Raw genomic sequence first — 20,850 nt, 5'->3', positions numbered from 1 at the left:
GGCAATATTGCTTAAAATATTTTTTCTTTTCTTTCTTATTCTTTCTCCTCTTGAATTCTGATTAAATGTTTTGTCATTTTAAACTGTCCCACCAGTCATTGAAATCCTTTTCATTTTATTTTACTTTTTAAATCTCTGATCTTCAATTTGGATAGTTTCTGTCAACCTATATTCAAGTTCACTGAAACTTACTTCTACATTGTTCAATCAGCTGTTAATCTTATCTAGCAATTTTTAAAATTTCATATATTCTAGACTTTCTTTTATATTCTAGACTTTCCTTTGGTTCTTTTTCTAGTTTCAATTTTTCTACTGAATTTCTTGTTTACTCCTTGTGTTCTTTTCCTTCAAGTCCATAAAATATGTGTAATAATTGCTTTAAAAGTATTTGTCAGCTAATTCCAGCATCTGAGTAAAATGCTCTATAGGTTGTTTTTTTTTGCCTTGATTTTGGGTCACATTTTCTTACTTTGTTGAATGATTAATAATTTTTATTAAATCATGGACATTATAGTTGATTCTTTTTAGGAAGTCTGGCTTATGTTGTCTTCTCTAAATGACATTGAGTTTTCTGTCAGGAATTAACTGGCATACCTACTTCACCTTTGTAGGCATGGTTTTATGCTTTGTAAAGCTAGTCTATTTCAAGTTTTCCTTCATTCTTAGGAGTGGCTCTCAATTCAGTGCGATCATTACTCCTAATGGTTGACTTTTCTAAGGTCTCCTCTGAATGCTAAAGGAACTCAGGAAGGTTTCCTTTCTCTGGTTGGGCTGGAACTCTGATGTATCCCAGCTCTGTATGAGCCCTCTTCTTCCATTCAATTCTCAGACACACAACAACCACTATCAGGTCGTGGGTAGTTTTGCTCTATGCAAGAGCAGCACAGTCTCAGCCAAGGATTTAAGGGAACATACCTGCTGACTTATGTCTACACCCTCTGCTCAGCTTCCTTCTCTTGCTATACTGTCTCACCAATCTCAGCCACCTCAACAGCCCCAACTCCAATCTCTTCCTCCTCAAATCAGTGAGACTGCCACTCTTCACTCTCCAGTTGAGCTCCTCATCCACACAAGTTGGTCAGAGAAGTGTCATGATGAAAAGAGCCAGTGTGAAACATAGGGCTCACCTCACTTTTTCCCCCTCTCTTAAGAATCAAGGTCCTGTACTGCTTTTTGTCCAGGGCCTGAAAAGTTGACCTCATATACTTTGTGTAGTTTTATAATTGTTAAATATAAGAGATAAGGCCAATATCAGTTATTCCATCATAACCTGAAGCAGAAGCCCCTGATGTTAAATTTTAAAATTTTATTATGTGAGAACTGCATATATGTGGCAAGTAAATATATACATGTTAAGTTAAATGTGCATTTTAATGTGTATGTGTTGCACAGTTAATGTTTAGTTCAGAAGCTTAAGCATCTGATTCTTGAGTATCAACTACATAATCTAGGTAAATTTTGCTTTGCAAGGATTTGTGTCCTTTTCTATAGTGTGAGGATAATAATACAGCCTACTCCATGGTATTTTGTAATTATTAAGTAATGTACAGAAACACTTAGCACAGTTTATTGCTTATTACAAATGCACATAATACTATTCTTCATACATTATATATAAAAATATCTAAAACATCACCAAAACATTTTAACAGTAATTATTTCTGGGTAACACATATCTACTTTGACTTCTATAATCTCACACTCTTTACATTGAATAGATATCTTTTTTTTTTTTAAAGATTTTATTTATTTATTTGGGAGAGAGAGAATGAGAGAGAGCAAGCACATGAGAGGGGGGAGGGTCAGAGGGAGAAGCAGACTCCCTGCCGAGCAGGGAGCCCGATGCGGGACTCGATCCAGGGACTCCAGGATCATGACCTGAGCTGAAGGCAGTCGCTTAACCAACTGAGCCACCCAGGCGCCCTGAATAGATATCTTTTAATAATCAAAAATAAATATTATTTTAAAGGACAGTTGACTTCCAGAATATTTGATATTAAAAGTTCCTAAATTAGCTTATATTGCCAAAAACTGCCAGTATTTTTCTAGAGAAAATTATTCTTTGTTCAAGTTTCTTTTTTTTTTTTTTTGCCTATCAGGAAGGTAATAAACAATGAAATAAGTTAATACTTTGCACATTTGAACACTCAGTGGAAGAGGGAACTAAGAATGCCAAAATCCTGAAGCCATTATAAGACCAGTAATGAGCACATATGCCTTTTCTTGCCCCTGAACTGAGAATTATTGAAACATCTGATTACTAGAGAAAGCAATGATACAATTTAGAAATGATACCATTTAGAAAATAAACTTAAAAATGTGAATTGCATTTCTCTTTATAGCTGGAAAGTGTATTTTAAACAAAGATAACATTTCTAAAGGAACAACCATGTTTATTAGCGGAATAGTGAGCAAATAATCTGAACTTTATCACAAAAAATGTTGCTTTTTTGATCTTTTTAAATGTATGTTTTAGAATTTTCTTTCTCCCAGTTAAAAGCTTTTATATTGGAGAATAACTCCTCTCACATTCTTTTTTTAGAGAAAGAGAGAAAAGAGTGTGAGTGGTGGGGGGAGAGGCAAAAGGTGAGGGGGAGAGAGAGAATCTTAAGCAGGCTCCATTCCCAGCATGGAGCCTGGTGCAGGGCTTGGATTTCACAACCCTGAGATCATGACTTAAACCAAAATCAAAAGTCAACTGAGCCACCCAAGAACCCCACTTCTCTCACATTCTTAATTTTCTTTATCCGAGTAGCTAGGAGTTGGTTTGGCCCTTGGTCCTTTTGTGTTTAGATTATATATGAGCAGAGACACATTTCTTATCTTAAACTACTACTTTCAGTAAAAGATGTCCTTAACTCAGCCACTGAGATGTTAGGAATCAGATGGTATCAAAATCTTAACAAGGCTATTTGAGAAAGTTTTGGATTATTAACATCAAAAGTCCAAAAAAATAAGATTAAGAACACCAGATTGTAGCCTGAAAAAAACTTCCCTCTTCCTCTCCTGATATTTTTGTTTATATTATTGGATGTGGATTTTCTGAATCATGAGAGGATAAAAGAGAGCATTATTTTATTTTTTTATTTTTATTTTTTTTAGAAGTTTTTTTTTTTTAAAGATTTTATTTATTTATTTGAGAGAGAGAGAATGAGAGAGAGCAAGCACATGAGAGGGGGGAGGGTCAGAGGGAGAAGCAGACTCCCTGCCGAGCAGGGAGCCCGATGCGGGACTCGATCCAGGGACTCCAGGATCATGACCTGAGCCAAAGGCAGTCGCTTAACCAACTGAGCCACCCAGGTGCCCCGAGACAGCATTATTTTAAAAAAAAAAGAGAAGAATGCATTATAATATGAAAATGCATATAGCCTGCACAAGCTTTGGAAAATATTTACTTCTTTGAGCTAGTTTTGGAATGCAACAAATCTTATTCCCATGATAAGTTGGGATGCATGGGCCAAAAAGTCTCCATGTTTCTACAAACCAGGTATTTTTTAGACTACTGAAGGCCCTATGAATGTCAACGACTGTAAATCAGGAAGGTAGTAACCTGGTAACAAAAACAAAAACATATAAGAGAAAATCAGATATAAGTTCCTAGCTTTTGATACTGTTTTTAAAAAGTTTTAATATTTCAAATTGCTGAAAATAATTTCTTCAGTCAAATTATTAGAAAAAATTGAATATTATAATATTCTCTTCTAATGGGGGTATTATCTTTCAATGGAACAAAAAGCCAAGATTCTTTCTGACACACTGGGGGAAATATAGGCTCATGTGGCATTCTCTTAAGAGAAAGTTGTTTGTGATTTTTTTAAGGTAAGGGAAAAAATTAGAAGTAGGACTTAAGTATCAAGTGGAGAATACCTGTTGAAATAATTTTTTTTTTTTAAGATTTTATTTATTTATTTGACAGAGAGAGAGACAACGAGAGAGGGAACACAAGCAGGGGGAGTGGGAGAGGGAGAAGCAGGCTTCCCGTGGAGCAGGGAGCCTGATGTGGGGCTCGATCCCAGGACCCTGGGATCATGACCTGAGCCGAAGGCAGACGCTTAACGACTGAGCCACCCAGGTGCCCCTGAAATAATTTCTAAATATTTAGAACATATCTATATGAGACATTTATGATAAAAGACTAAACACTTAAACCCAAGGCCAAAGTCCTATGATCTTACTTTCTTTTTCACATGTACTAAACCTCATGGGCTAGATGGAGATAGGAAAGGAATTGGTATAAAAAATGATAAGAAGTATAGTAACAAATCCTTTTCTTAGCTCTAATCCTTTATCAGATGCACTGAATACTTCATCTGAATGATTTATTTAATCTTCAGGAAACCCTATAAGTATTGCCAAAGTTCCTATTTTTCTGATAATGGATCTGATAGTAGAAAGAAAAAAGTTACTGTTCTCAAATCACAGAATTAGTAAGAGGCAATGGTGAAACTTGCAACTAGGGTTACCTGAATACAAGGCTCATGTGTACTGTTGTTATTTCTAATATCATGCTATACTATCTTCCACAAAATTAATCTCATTAGATTAACTTTTGTTTTTACCATATTTATAATATTCTACATTAAATTCTGAAATAGATTTTATTCAAACACATGTTGGTAATTAAAGAAGTAAATATGACAGCACTTAAAAGATGAAAAACAGCTGGCCTAGTAAACTCCCTTCTGAAAATCCCTGAAAAAGTAAATTTTAAAGAAATTAAAATTTTACATGAAATTTTACATTTATATTCTGATATAAGTAAATTCATTCTATATTAATATCAGGCATTGAATCATCTTTTGCAGAAAGAAACTAAAATGAAAAGTAAAATAAAATCAATAAATTTAATTTACCTCCATTAGAACAGTGTCATATTTTTTTCCGATTGTGTTCCTTAGTGCCCTTCTATTTAAACATTTTAGAGCAACTTAAAAAAATATTTTCATGATTGTTAAGAATATTTTCTGAAATTACACAATATAAAACTATTTAAAAAAGAAAATCATAATACTTTCATTTTAAAAGAAATTCCTATATAGGACCAATTTAAATATTTCAGATTTTAAAAAAATGTATTTCTAAAATACCTTTAAAAACCTTGAATGAAACTTTACAAAAACTATTGCTTTTAGATATTGAAAATAATTGACAAGTTCTATGACCCCTCTATTACTGTGTATTCAATATTTCAACTTCAATAATTTTAGTTTTCTATTTAGATGAATTTTAAATATCAGTGATATTGTAATATATAGAAATCTAAATAGATTACTGTAGTTAGACAAAAAGTTTTAAACAATTCAGAAGAACAGTTTTAATACCTCTTTAATGTCTATCGTTTTTTATGTCAAATGCAAATAACTGCTAAGTTAATAACACTCTGTTGCATATTTTCAACCAAGAAAAAAATACAATAAAATAGTGATTTTGGCACCACTTTCAAATGGCTCTTACATAGAATACAAAATTAATTTAAATTCAAACTGTATGAAGATCAATACCACAGCTAAACAAATCATCTTGAAGTATAACATTACCATTTTATTATGTATTTGAAATGGGAAAGTTTATTTCAAAAGCAACAAAACCCTAATAATATTTAACACTGATTTTTAAACTGTTTGTGATTTGATTATACAATGAATTAAGGTAAAACCAGAAAATTGTGCTGTATCAATATTTTCATACTTATCAATATAATTGAAGAGTTTTTAAAGCTTGTAGATTTTTCAACACTTTTATGGTTTTATTTACACAAAAGCATGTAAACGTATTGTACAAATTTCTAGTCTTATATATCCCGTCTTTGTCTCTCTCTCCTATTCCTGCTCCCAGCTCAACTTATGCTAGTGAATATTCTTGTGTGTGCACAAAACATTTTTCTTTTCCTCCTAGAAATTACACACTTATGTGGAAGAAAATTAAAGACAATGGAGTAATTTGCTCTATATCCTTAACCAAATCACATCAATGTTTGCCCCTGTTTAAATACCCACATTAAAAATAAAAAATGTAATGCATTGTATTGATATATAAATTATTTGGGGTTACAAATACATTTGTAGCTTTACCTCCTTTCTCTTCAAGTCTTTGATTGTATTATCTTGTGGGAAACATAAATTTTTACTACTAGTAGGTACTTCCAAAGCTACAGAAAGCTATTTTTTTTCTTTGCTTATAACTAGACAAAATGTATGTGGGGTTGGAGAATATAAATTTACTTGGAAGGAAAGTTCCATCTATAAATTCTAGTGTCTTTTTTCAAACATTCCTGTTACGCATGACAAAAAGAAAATAATAATAAAAGCGTTTTCAGAGAACATCTCATTTTTATTCCTACAACATCCCTATGTGATAGGAAGATTGAAGTTGTTACCAGCATTTTATAATTAAGTACTTGTAGCTCAGATGACAAAACTAACAAAAGGCAGCATGAGGGCTGGAGTTTTGTAGCTCAATGCTCTGGACATAGACCACATAATCACATCATAATGTGGCTCACACCTTTGCAAGATACTCAGTGAAAAGCTATGACCTAAATATGAAAAAGCACATTAACTTATATTACTGTTATATGTCAAACAATCTGTAACTTATTTCAAAATGAGAAATATGTACTAAACAACTTACTTACAAATATACTGAAACAGCTATCTCTGAAATAAAGGAATTTTCAAAGAAGTCTACAATTGAGATGAAGCATAATTGTCAATAACATGTCTATGGGTTTAGGTTTTATTTTCAAACTCTTGACTTTATTCTGCTATGTTGATCTACTTTTACCACTAGAAAAAATTTTTAAAGAAAAAAAACATTTCTTATTAAATGCCATAAAAGTAAATCATGTAGGATGATGTATGTTTTTAATGACATGCAAGTTTGTATTTATTTAAAAGGCAATCTCTACATGTAAATGCCAGTTATCATTTGTAAATGTTCCAATATTTTGTTGAAAGAAACACAAATGAAGAATGAAGAGAATGAATCACAAATGCAATTCCAAACACAAAACAAGTACTTCTAGAAGACTGTGAAGGGGGCTATGAGTCACATCTAACAAAAGCAAAGTCAGAATCCCAAATAAAGCTTAGAATTATTTAACATGATAAAACAGAATCTCAATGAAACTATGTCCACAGGTCTATGCTAGAATCATTTCATAACTTATGTAATTTTTGTACTCTAGCAGTTTGTCTTTCATGTGCTCCTATAAAATATGATATTGGGAGGGAGGACAGAAATAATTAGTAATACAAACTACAGTAACCAAAGCTTCTTAGCAAGACTTTTCCTTGTTTTCAGGAGACATTTCAAAAGAGCTTGGTTAACTCAGAAACCTCTATTCCGTGCTTTTTATTATAAAAATCACACTTTCTACAATTTTATTGCTTGCAATAAATTTATCCTTGCTTCAGGATATATTAGATCAAACAACAAAAAAGTTCATTGACCATACCTTCTAGATTAGAGTTTCTCATTGTATGCTATACAGATCACCTGCAACAGAATTTCTTAAAGGACAGGAGGAAGGGCATTCCTGTTGGAAAATGGTAATTCATGGGCTGTATTCAAATCTAATGAACCAAAAATTGGGGATAGAGGGAACTGGAATTTTTATTTACAATAAGCTTCTTAGGTGAACCAAATTTTGAGAATCATCCCTGAATAGTTAGTATTTCATGAAACATGCTCATATTTGTGCAAATGTGAACTCCCAGAAATGTACAGAGTCACTTTGTAAGTGGAGAAATTGATAAACTTATAAATGAATTAATTAATGGACTAATTTGGAGTTGAAGCAAAAATCTACAAATTGTTTGGTTCTATATAGATGTCAATGTTCACTAGATTCACCGTTCTCTCAAAGCCCAAAGAGATCAAGTAATTAGAAAAATAAAAGACATAATATTCTACTGCTGTATATTAATATGAATTAGTACTGTTCACATAGCATGTGCATGATATTTGTTGAATGAAAAAATATGTCTGAGTGGATTTACTCAAATGTTGTCACTGTAATCCCAGAGAGACAAACACAGTGCTATTCAATTCCACTTAGAAGACACTTCAGCCTGAACTTACTTGCATTTGTGCAGGCAATGATGGCTCTAAAGAGAGCTGAAGTTAAAATTCAAAAATATAGGACCAAACTCAATAGCAGGGACATTTCACAGAGTTTCTGTTACAATATATCACACAACTCAACAGCAGTTAATATTTATTATTTAGCATGTGAAAGATATTTTCAAAAATCTGTGTGAAGTCCTAGGTTTTCAATTATATTAATTCATTTAGTGAACATTTAAAATATATGTGCAGATTTTTTATAATGTTTGGGTAACTGTGGTCATCAACTGCCAGTGTAATTACTGGAATTTCTGAGAGTATCTTGTATTTAAAAAAGAGAGCTACTTAGATTGAGGTGGTCTGGGTGTTATTTTATTCAGTATGATCTAGATTTCACTGACTTCAGTGGTCCTCAAATTCGCTGTACCTTAACACCCCACAAATTCGGAATATTTTAATCTCTAATATTAAGTTATTTTGGTACTATGCTGAATGAATTTCTAAGCAGTATTTAAAGCAACCTTACAGATAATATTAAAGAATCCATAAATTTAATTTTGGAAAGTCCTTCACTTTTTAAAAGAATCTTTTCTACAAAGAATCTTCAATTTAAAGTGATAATTCTTCTCTTGTCCTGATATTCCCAATGATCAATACTCAAAGGAAACAAAGTTTATGTGTGCTTTAGACTAGTTCACATACTTAATATCATTAGAAATAAGTATATTGATAGGTAGGTAGATTTTTTTTTTTAACATTTACGGTCCTCTCCCCTCTTTTTCTAACATCATTGAATGACCGCATTTTTCACTAGGTGAAATACATGTTTTTATTCTGTAAATATGGGTGCTTTCTGCTTTAAGAAGCCTCCAACTGGGAAAAAAAAAAACAGAACAGAAAGTAAATGTTTAATTTTATTTACTTATTTTTTTTAAAGATTTTATTTTTTTTATTTTTTGTAAATGTTTAGTTTTAAAGATTGGTCACAATGCAAAAGAATTTGCCAAAATACTGCCTTAATGCAATGAGTTCTTCTTGAAAATTAAACGTTTTACATAATCTGGTAAGATATTGGGATTTTAGAAATTTAGAAATTACTGTATTCTGCAAAGAATAGCAGTATAATTATACTTGTTCTTAATTACTAAATTTAAAACAAATAAAATATAGAAGATGATTTGTAATCACCTTGTTTGCTTTTGGTAATACAATGTTAGTTTTAATTTTTATATGATTAATTAAATTTATATGATTATACTTTCTAAGATCAGAAAGTATAAATCATGACTAATGCTGCTTTCCTTTTTTAGCATCTCTGGAATGTGATTTTTAGATATTTGCCTCATCATCAATTCTGAGAGAAGCCAAAAAAAAATTTTTTTAAGTAATTATCTTATACTAAAATGTGTAAAAATAATACTTGTGCCTTTCAAATAATTCTGATATTTTCAAGGGAGTATAAATTATATAGAAGATAAACACATAACTGCAATTAGCATTTCATCAAAAATAAAATAAAAATGCATGTAATGAAAATGAGCTTACATTTAAAAGCTGAAATATCTTTTAAATTAGTGAAGTTCCTCAAATTTTCTGTGAAGGTTAATGAAGTAAAAGATACATATAGGCTTTTTTTTTTTTTTTTTTAGGCTTTTTATAAATCCCTTGCTGTACCACTGTAATTTGTTTTTCTACTTTTGAAAAATTATTGATTTTAATAACTTTCAAAAATATGCAAATTTAATCATTGTGATCCTTAATTTCCAACATAGTTTAAAATATTAGGGAATACCTTAAATTTGAAGATGAGAACTACTTACTTTGAGGTGAGTTGGCAGATACTTTATTCAATGTCTTCTGTAATTACAGAACCAATTTCAGTGGTGCTTAAAATTGTTATATCTTAAAATTCCAGAAATTTGGATATTTTATTCTGTTATATATTAATTCCATTTAAACTACTTTTGTGCTATGAATTTAAAAGTAGTATTTAAAGCAATCTTACAGTAAATATTTAATACTTAAAAATTATAGATGCTGTATGCACTATATTTTCCTATGCCCAATACACTTGGAATAGAAATCCAAAAACATACAATTAAACAACCGTGAAGAATTAAATCTTAACCAGTATGTGTTATCAATGATAAATTCCTTAACAAACAAATTAAGATAAGAACTTTTACTGACTTCTATTTATTCAACTAAAAGGCTTATTTTCCGCCTTCAGTTTTACTGAAGAACAATCCTTTGTTACCTTGACATGAACTAATAATTATACTTCTCATTTATTTATCACTTCACAAAGAGTACAGACTACTCTTGGGCATAATAAAATTTTTAGCCAGTTATACCTGATATAGACAAGTTATACACTGAAAACACATAAGTTATAGCAAACTCATTCTACACAATGTTGCAGATTTGCAAAAGATATTTTAAATACCAGATGTCTCTTGCCTTTTACAATGATTCTATGTACTAAAATTTGATTTCAAATAAATTTTCAGGAGCTTAGCATTTCTATTTTCCTCAAATATGTACAATCACATATGTTTCTCTGGGATCAGGGTTTCAAAAAATACTGTCTTCAAATTCTTTAATAATAAACAATATGATTGAAATCTAATATTAAAAGGGCTGGAAAAGTAGGCATTATATAGTTTCTAAATTGATTTAGCAATATCACATTAACTGATTAGTGTAGGGACTGAAATCTACTGAAATACTAATAGAGACATACATGGCTACTGAGGATATACGGTCTTAAAATTGAATAACCTAATAATCATTGTATTTTATACCCATACTCATCCATATTAATCATTCATCCATTACTATATCATGACTGAAAAAAAGTTTTAACTTTTATATTAACTGAAATTTTTCACGTACATCTGTTCGATTTCATGTAAGAGATTAACCATCATCTTAGATAAAAGCATAAGTAAAATTTTAAGTCATGAATTTATATACACTACTTTTGAAGAAAACTGAACCTATATTTTAAATATATATTTTCTAAATAATTGAATGGATAGGTATACTTGGGTCTTAAAGACAAATATATTTCACATCCAAATACCACTTTACATAATTAATGAACTCCTGGGCAAAACAATCTTTTGGGTACAATTTTCTGCTATATGACCTTTATTCACTGAGACAACTAGGCAACAGGGTTGCATACGGCATTATTTTAGAGGATAGCCCAGTGGACTTGGAACATCCTATATCATGGCAGAGAAATCTCATAATCTAGAGACCAGCATTAGTATACTACAGCTGTCTATGCTGAGATATAAAGTCCAAACTCAAATATTTCTCATTCTTAAATTTGCTCAGACATTTAAAATGTCTAAATGGAAAAAAAAAAATGAGGACCAGCTACTAACTGTTCACATTAGATAGTCTCCAAAACCTAACAGTCTGGTCTTCAACTTGGGAGACTAGAAACTTCAGAGGAGCTGAGATCTATGGGGTATCAGCACTGAGTGACACCTAAGTTTTCATAAAGAACTCCTCAACATCACTGAAATTTATGATTTCCTCCACTCTGATGAGATACTCCTGAGGCTATCAGGAAATCCAAAGTGATTCGGAGCATGCCTGCATTTCTTCAAAAGATTATCTTTGCAAGTTACGTATAATTGCCCTCCTGTGGATATCAACTGACCAAGAGTTGTCATGTAAAGGAAGGGAGAGAAAGAACACTACCCGCACAACCCAATGTCGATGTACCAAAAAGCCAACATCGATGTGATATGAACAACCTCCTGGCCCTTCCATTGACAGTCATGGTTCAAGCCTTGCCCCCTTCACTGTTACTGACCAAAGCAAAGGAACAATTTACAGGCACAGTTATGGAGCACAATAGCAAAAGAGTCCATTCCTACAAGCACAAACCTACAAGGGTAATGACCACACTTTGCCTGCTGAACTTCCATCTACTTGGCCTCCAGGACTCACCTCACCACCGGAATCAGTTTCTCTACGAAACATTCCCTGGTCACCATCCCCTACCTCCACATTAGGTGTTATCCCTACATTAAACTGTCTGCTTAATCAAATTGGCACCTGTCGCAAAAACTACTAGAATGATGTATTTACATTTTTATTTCAAACACTAGAAATGTAAAGTCCCTGCAAACAAGATCCAAGATTACTTTATTTTTACATCTCTAGGACTGAGCTCAGTGCTTAGCACATGGTAAGTACTTAGTAAACACTGGCTGAATTGAAGCTGAATGAGGGTACCACAACATCTGGCACATCTGCCACATTAATGATTTGGAGGTGGGGAGATAAGATTCCTTAAAAAAACACCCAGGCTTCATTGTTCTTAAAAACAAAAAAACAAAAAACCAAAAAACCAGATGAACATCATGAAGTGAAAATGCCATGACAGTCTCCTCAATGCTGGAATGAATGCAGTATTATAAAATCAGAAAACATCAGTGACCTTGCCATCACTGAGTAAATAACACATTTGTAGGTCTATGCAAGAAGACCTATACCATTTTTTAACATGATAATATTTTACTGTCCTAAACACTTAAAACCCAGGAAGCTGGTTTAGAAAAAAAAATTTTTAAATGTCTGTATATTTCTGGGACTCCTTATTCTATGTTAAACTTATTTGCAGCTTTCAAATGATTACATTATTTATTCACTTCAGTACATGGTTACAAAGTATTTGGAAATTGCTTTAATGACTTAGAATAAAAGGAAAGTTCAATTTTAAAAAACTACTATCCAAAGATTTATGGTGAAATAAAAACATACATTTACTTCATTTAAGATATAAAGGGTTCCCTATACATACAACACTAATAAGGTTTTTCATGAAAGTAACAAGCCTATAAAAACACTGAAATCTTGCAAACTCTAACTTATGGAAGACATAAAACACTAATTTACTATCTGCGTCTCTAAATTTTACTGTATTTTTCTAAAACATCCTTGAAACAAGGGACTATCTTGGGATGAGGGCTGAAATATGTATTTGGATATATTTTATAGACAAAAGATGTGACCAAGGCAATCATAATCAGAGAATAAAGCAGACAGACTTGAATTTTTATCACAATTGCACATAGAATAAAGCTTGAGTAAGGAGTCAGAAGGTAAAGTGCTGCATATACAAAGCACAAAATACAGTCTAATAAATACTTCACATGCTTAGGTGATTTCAACTTAGATCTTACATGCAACTTTGTGAAAGGCTAACGTTTAAAGTATGTGTTAAACGATTTCTTTCCCCTAAGACAAAACTATTCAAAAACTTTAAAATCTCTTAATCACTACACATTTTTACAATGCCAGAGAAGAAGAAAAAGAGAAATTATTAATTTTTAAAATTACCCAGCAATTCCATTGCATCATCTTCATTATCAATATCTTCTTCTGTTACAGATGGGGTAGGGCTGTGGAGAGACTCAAAAGAATCTTGAGAGAGCATTGCTGCCAGAAGTTTCTTATGTTGTTGTTGCTGTTGTTTTAATCCTTTAGTCTTGGGCTCCACCTTTAAGCTGAAGAAATATTTAAATGTTAGTTTTCAGCGATGACAACTCTATCTCAATTAGCTGTGGTAAATAAAGAAATCTACAACCAAATTTTCATTCGATTATTTTGCTATGTAAAATTATAGGCATATTAGTAATATTTTCCCTAAGGATAATGGAAATATAGACTGTCTTCTTTCCTAGACATCCTTTGGTACCTTATTAACCATATTGCAAGTGGGTATAGGTGAGAAATATGGCAAACTGAAACTCCTGCCCCATTTAAGGGAGGAGGTGCTAATCAGCTCCTACCAATTGTCGCCATGCCATAATGAAAGCCCACTGTTAATGGATTTTTGATTTTTTTTTAAAAGATGAGGCAGAAAATCCAGATTATTATATGAAATTCCTTGACTTACAAATAAATACATGTCAAGAAAAACAAACGTAATGGGATAACTATTTTAACATACTATGACAAGATTATTTTTTAAAGATTTTATTTATTTGAGAAAAAGAGAGAGACAGAGCACAAGCTGGGTGGAGGGGCAGAGGGAGAGGGAGAAGCAGGCTCCCCACTTAGCAGGGAGTCCAACGTGGGGGTTGATCCCAGGACACCAAGATCATGACCTGAGCCGAAGGCAGACTCTTTTTTTTTTTAAATTTTATTTTATTATGTTATGTTAGTCACCATACAATACATCATTAGTTTTTGATGTAGTGATCCACACAATTCATTGTCAGACTCTTTACTGAATGAACCACCCAGGCACCTCTGACAAGATTATTTTAAATGAAAATTTTAATTTTTTTAAAAAAAGATTTATTTGAGAGAGAGAGCACAAGTGGGGGCAGAGGCAGAGAGAGAATCCTCAAGCACATTCCCCACTGAGTATAGAGTGTTACCTGGGGCTCGATTCAGGACCCTAAGATCATGACCTGAGCTGAAATCGAGTCTGCCGCTTAACCAACTGAGCCACCCACACACCCAAAAATTTTAATTTCTATGATTAAAATAAATTTCCTCATTGTTCTATCATGCTGCCTAGATCTTGGGGTAGGATGAGGTAAAAGAAAGGATGGATCCAGAACTGGTATATAAATGTTTCTCAGTTTCTTCCAGTCTAGAGAGTCTTTGTAAATTTGGAAGAGTTTCTTTGTGATAAAGCTGGGCTCCTTTGCGTAAATGCTATCTTTCATGGTTCTCTCTCTCCCAACTTCTCAAGACAGTGTCTGACTAGACAACTTACAAGTCCAAAGAGCAATCACATATAGTTTCAAAAACTGTCCCAAAGTTTTTCTCTTCTCTGTAATCCAATTTCTTTTCATGTTATTGCCCAAAGGAAGGAAATGCCAAATGTCACCCCATGAAAGAAAAAGACATGATATGTAGAAGAAGTCTTCCCCAAGCAGGATGGAAAGATAATCTTTTCTATATTCAGAAGGAGGGCCCATAAGGCAAATGGGTTAAATGAATTGTCCCCACTGCCACCAGGCCAAAATGCAGAGGTAGCTTGGTAAAAAACAAAAACATAGAACCAACCAGATAAATTTCAGGGCACAGACCGAACATTTCAAACTGTCTTAATAGAAGTACCAGGTTTAACACTGTCTAAGAAGACGATGGAAAACAGCAAAATGACATTGTATGTCATCAGTGGGCAAAGATCAATCAGCCCTACCTCACTGGTTCACCTCTAAGTTATGGTGAATATGTTAGAGAAGGCCAGGGGAAATAGGGATGGATAAAAAGCTTTTATTTTCCACATTAATCCTAGTTAATAAATGTAGAAGGAAAGACAGAATCAAAAAATCACCATCTTGCAACCACCAACATAGTAACTGTTCAGGTAAGAATCATCAGTGGATACTAATGCCCTTTGCCGAAAGATTGTTGGGGGAGGTGGACTGTCAAAAATCTCAAGGTGGGGGCGCCTGGGTGGCTCAGTCATTAAGCATCTGCCTTCGGCTCAGGTCATGATCCCGGGGTCCTGGGATTGAGCCCCACATCGGGCTCCCTGCTCAGCGGGAAGCCTGCTTCTCCCTCTCCCACTCACCCTGCTTGTATTCCCTCTCTCGCTGTCTCGCTCTCTGTCAAATAAATAAATAAAATCTTAAAAAAAAAAACTCAAGGTGTTTTCAACAGATCACTAACATTTTTAATTGATTTTTTGGCTTTGAAATAATATAGATTTACATGTAATTCTAAGAAATGATACAGAGAGATCCTGTGCACTCTTTACATTGTTTCCTTCAATAACATTATCTTATAAAACTAGAATACAGTATTATAACCAGGATCCTGACAATGATACGATTTTCCAATCTTTTTCAGATTTCCCATTTTAATTGTACTCATTTGTGTGTATATGCCTGCATGTATTTAGTTCTAGGTAATTTTAGTACTTGTGTAGGTTTGTGTATCATATATCCACCACCAGAATCAAGATACATACCATTTCAAATACCACAAGGCTCTTTTCTAGCCACTCTTGCTTTCCGCCATATGCCTTCTTCCCCTTCTCTAATCCCTGGCAACTACTAGTCTGTTCTCCATTCTTTTAATCTTGTCATTTCTAGAATATTATATACATGGGATCATACAATTTTAAGATTGGCTTTTTCAGGCAGTCTAAATCCCTGGAGATTCATTCATGCTGTTGCATGTATCAATAGTCCATTCCTTTTCTTTGCTCTGTAGTATCCCATGGCATGGATATACTTCAGTTTATTTAACCATTCAAACATTGAAGGACACCTAGGTTAAGTTTTTTGGCTATTATGATGGAGTTGCTATGAACATTTGTATACATTCTTTTGTGTGAACGTAAGTTTTCATTTATTTGAGACAAGTGCCCAAGAGTGCAACTGCTGGGTCATATGGTATTTGCATGGTTAGTTTTATATAAAACTCCCAGACTATTTCCCAGAGTGACTATGACATTTACATTCCTGGAAGGGTCATCAGTTGAACATGAGGACTGAGGAGAAGTGCTGGAGGTTTGAGGAGACAAGAAAAGGCATGCAATCATCATTGAGGAGCATGGACATGTGAACAGACTAGGTGAATGCAGATTATCTTTGGGCAGGACCAATGACTTTCTGGAATTTGGTGGCCACGAATTCACAGTGACACCCATCAGTGTGGCCATGTGTTCTCCAGTCTATGCCAGTTCAGCCACAGAATAGGCAAAGAGTTAGATTTAAATAGGATAGTTTTACCACACAAGGATAACAAAGGACAAGAGAGGTAAGGGAACTAGGATATATTCAATAAACAGATCACAATAATGAGCCAAAAATAAAAACTGGATGAGTGGCAAGGAAAACTCAGTGGAACCAGTGTGTTTGGGTTCCAGTTAAAGCTGGGTACCAGAGGGAACGAACTAGAAAGACAGGAGGTGTAGCCAGAGAGTGAAATATATGGAAATTGACATTAGGGTTTGCAGTTAACTATAATGAGGCTTAGATATAACAGAGGGAATAAGTGATTGAAGTAGGGTGGAATTCAGGATCAGTGGTGAAGTGCAGGCAAAGGAAGGAGAGGCTAGGTTTGGGGAAGAATCATCAATGTGGATATTAACTTCATCAAGATAGGAAGGGTGTTGGGGAAAGTGTCAGTTGAGCCGGATGCTTGCATATTTAGGAAAAAGGGAATGACCTGGGAATTGATAAATTATTGTTACAAGAAGTGGTAGAAGATTACCATGTGTAAAACATGGAATTCAGAACCAGAGACTTTTTTTAGGGGAAAAGGAGACAGCAAAGTCCACAAGCAGGAAAGGGGAGCAAGGATGATACCTTCCTCTTTTCCAGCTCCGTAACCTATAGACTGTAGAAGTGAAAACTACAACATTAGAGAGAAAATACCACCCTGCCTCAGGGAAGCAGGACTCTTACTGCAGACAAGTGGTGAGTGGGATGGGGAGAGGTGGGGTGCAGGGTCTTTCTAAGAGCACTTAGGGCTCTGGGCCCCCTCTCATCCCAACCTCGAACCTAAACTTTAATGATAAGGGGATTCTTAGAACTCCTTTCTGAAGAAAGGTGGCATAGCAAAGCACTTAAGGGCACAGAATTTGCAGCAAGATAGACTGGCTCAGCTACTTAATAGTTGTACAATCTTGGGACTGATGCAACTGCTTCAGGACTTAGTTTCCTTATTCCTAAAATACAGATAATAATGTTTCATGAGGATGAAATGAAGTAAGAGATATAAAGCCCTGACAGCAGCCACTAAATGGTAATTAATACCATATGTGCTCAATGAACACAACATGCAGCATCCTAGATATTTACATGTGTTTCCTTGAGCAGTAATATCCCACATAGAAAGAAAGAGAATCAGAAAGGGGCCTTACGAAAAAGAAGAGCAGTTAATACTTCAATGTGGTGAATACACTCCAGGACTGCATTTTACTTTGGTTCAGAAAGATAAATTCTAAAGCAGATCAGATTGAAAAGGATGGTTTAACGTGACTACCACCCCCCCCCCCAGCTTACCTATCTAGGTGGAACCTTCCTCCCCCTCCTGATGGCCTACATTCTGACCATTGTTCCCCTCCTCCTGACCCCACTCTTCCCTGGGTGCCTGACGCTTTTTTTGTTTCATATTCTTGTTTCTGAACACAGGTTGGTAAGTATTAGTTTTATCTGACCCCAGGTACTCATTTTGGTGGAAAACTGGATTATTCCTCTCTTGACCCATCTCCTAAGCTTGTTTAGTTCACCACTGCAGCCTAGCAGGCAGAATCTGTGCCCTTCCTCTCGACTCTAGTCAGAAATCAAAGGACTCTCTTTGCAATAAGGCCCAGGTTGTTGAAGAGATCATAAAAAGTTTCACACTGAATTGCTGCATTTTGGTTTATGCATAAGAGCTCTGTCTTTTTTTTTTTTTAACATGTCTAGATGTGGTGTTTTTATAATTAATTTAGCAGACATTTATTAAGTGCTTTTTATAGACCAGGGATTGTGGGTACTGTACTAGAGAAATAAGACATATCTCCTTGTCATTCTCCTCATTTGAAAGTAAGTACTTTGAATCTGGGATGTTCTTTTTCATATTGGTCTCACCTAGTATCTAGCACATATTCACTTTTTCTTCCTGAACCCCATTTTTTTAATAATCTAAATAAGAATTAATTTAAGAAGATGTATATGAGTCTTACAACTTGACAGATATGAAAATCGAGGGAAATATATAGGCAGGGAAAGAGAAAAAGGAAAACTATGTAGGATTGGGATGTCGAAGATAAGGAACAAATGGCAGATTATAAATGCATAACTCCCGGGCACCTAGGTGGCTCAGATGGTTAATCTGCCTTCGGCTCAGATCATAATCCCAGGGTCCTGGGATCGAGCCCCGTGTTGGGCTCCCTGCTCGGCGGGGAGCCTGCTTCTCTCTCTCCCTCTATTGCTCCCCCTGCTTGTGCTCTCTGTCAAAATAAAATCTTAAAAAAAAAAAATTTTTAAAATGCATAACTCCTATTCAACAGCCAACAATGACCAAGATCATTTCATGAAGGTTGAAGCAAGTGTTTTCCTGAGTCTCATGAAAATACATGGTTTGGTCATGAAGATAGTGCGAGGCTATGAGTCCTAGACACTAAGTCCAAAATGTTGCCTGTCTCGTAAGAGACCACCTATGAGTCTATGAGTCCATAGGTAACTAGCAATGTGTTTCATAAAATAATAACTTGAGTTAGGATATGTATTTCCTAAAGAAATAAATTAATAAATGAGAAAGAACAAATTTTGAACATATCAAAATGACCTCATCAACATTCCGAAATAAATGCATGACTTAGTTACATACTTTCTGGCTTTAAAAAAGAAAATTGTGAGTCACAAGATACATTCTTTAATATATATTTTAGATATTTTTAAGGCCTCTGTTCTTTGATTCCTTTGACAGATTAATTTTTGATTAATCAATATTCTTTCTCCTTAAAATTTACATTTAGAATATCCCTAAATTACTAAACTTAATTCAGTTTCTGGCATATGTATTACATATTTTCTATCATGTCCAAAATAGCCAAAATCTGACAATATTAAGGTTCTTTTTTCTTGGACTTCTTTTTTTTTTTTTTTTAAAGATTTTATTTATTTGTTTGAGAGAAAGAGAGACACAGCAAGAGAGGGAACACAAGCAGGGGGGTGAAAGAGGGAAAAGCAGGCTTCCCGATGTGGGACTCGATCCCAGGACCCAGGGATCATGACCTGAGCCGAAGGCAGATGCTTAACGACTGAGCCACCCAGGCGCCCCTTTTCTTGGACTTCTTATATAAAATAGTGCCCTTTATTAATTTTCTTCCTTCTTATTCTGGTTTATTTTCCATCTTGCCACTTATCACTACTTGAATTTATGGTATATATTTGTATATTTGCTTGTTTATTATTTGTCTTTTGCTGCCAATTGAGGAAGCTCTAAAAGAAGGAGAACATTTCCAGGCTTTGTTAACAGATACATCAGAAGAAATTAGGAGCTTTAATGAAAAGAAACATTTCTTAATGGAAAGTGAAGTTAGCTTTTATTTTAATATTTAATACATATTTCTAAATTGTAAGATTTTCTATTCATTTTATTTTATTTTATTTTATTTTTTAGATTTTTTTTATTTATTTATTTGAGAGAGAGAGAATGAGAGACAGAGAGCATGAGAGGGAAGAGGGCAGAGGGAGAAGCAGACCCCCTGCTGAGCAGGGAGCCCGATATGGGACTCGATCCCGGGACTCCAGGATCATGACCCGAGCCGAAGGCAGTCGCTCAACCAACTGAGCCACCCAGGCGCCCCTTTCTATTCATTTTATGGCATACTTACCATCTAATAACAATGCTTACTTAACAAAGCCAATTCACCGGATCTATAATATTTATTGATATTATTCTTGCTTTAATAAAGTGGTTAGGCTTAGAGGAGCTTCATCAGGCTTTCAAGGCTTGATAAGCCTATTTACAAATTCACATTTCAATTTAGCTAGTAATTTTAAGAAATCCATTACCCAGCTATTGCAAAGTTTAATTAAGATGGCTTAAAATAGAAAAAAAAGATAGCTTAAAACAGAATTATATAGATCTATTACACTCAATTTTTATTTATAGTTACATTATCAATGTGTGATTATTTTTAATATCCCTAATGTGCCATAAACACATAGGATTTCCCACTAAATGGCTAGATAAGCCATAGCAATTCATGCCAATTGGTAGTATCAGAAAGCCTTCAATTATTCCCCAATGTATTCACCTCTGTCTTTTATAAATTCCTGTTTTCTTGCT

The 20,850-nt window shown here is 34.0% G+C and overlaps 1 protein-coding gene across 1 annotated transcript in view; it reads right to left on the bottom strand.

Moving 5' to 3' along the window:
* The window catches only part of C4H8orf34 (chromosome 4 C8orf34 homolog), a 347,083-nt gene that overhangs the window by 196,006 nt on the left and 130,227 nt on the right, over positions 1 to 20,850 (bottom strand). The window contains 1 exon segment of the mRNA XM_081816087.1: positions 13,432 to 13,598. Coding sequence (XP_081672213.1) covers positions 13,432 to 13,598 — 167 coding nt within the window.

Source organism: Leptonychotes weddellii, chromosome 4, assembly GCF_054177405.1.
Source record: "Leptonychotes weddellii isolate Sample4059 chromosome 4, ASM5417740v2, whole genome shotgun sequence".
NCBI classification, from domain to species: domain Eukaryota; kingdom Metazoa; phylum Chordata; class Mammalia; order Carnivora; family Phocidae; genus Leptonychotes; species Leptonychotes weddellii.
Note: the sequence above shows the minus strand (reverse complement) of the source record. Positions and strands in the feature narration are given on the sequence as shown.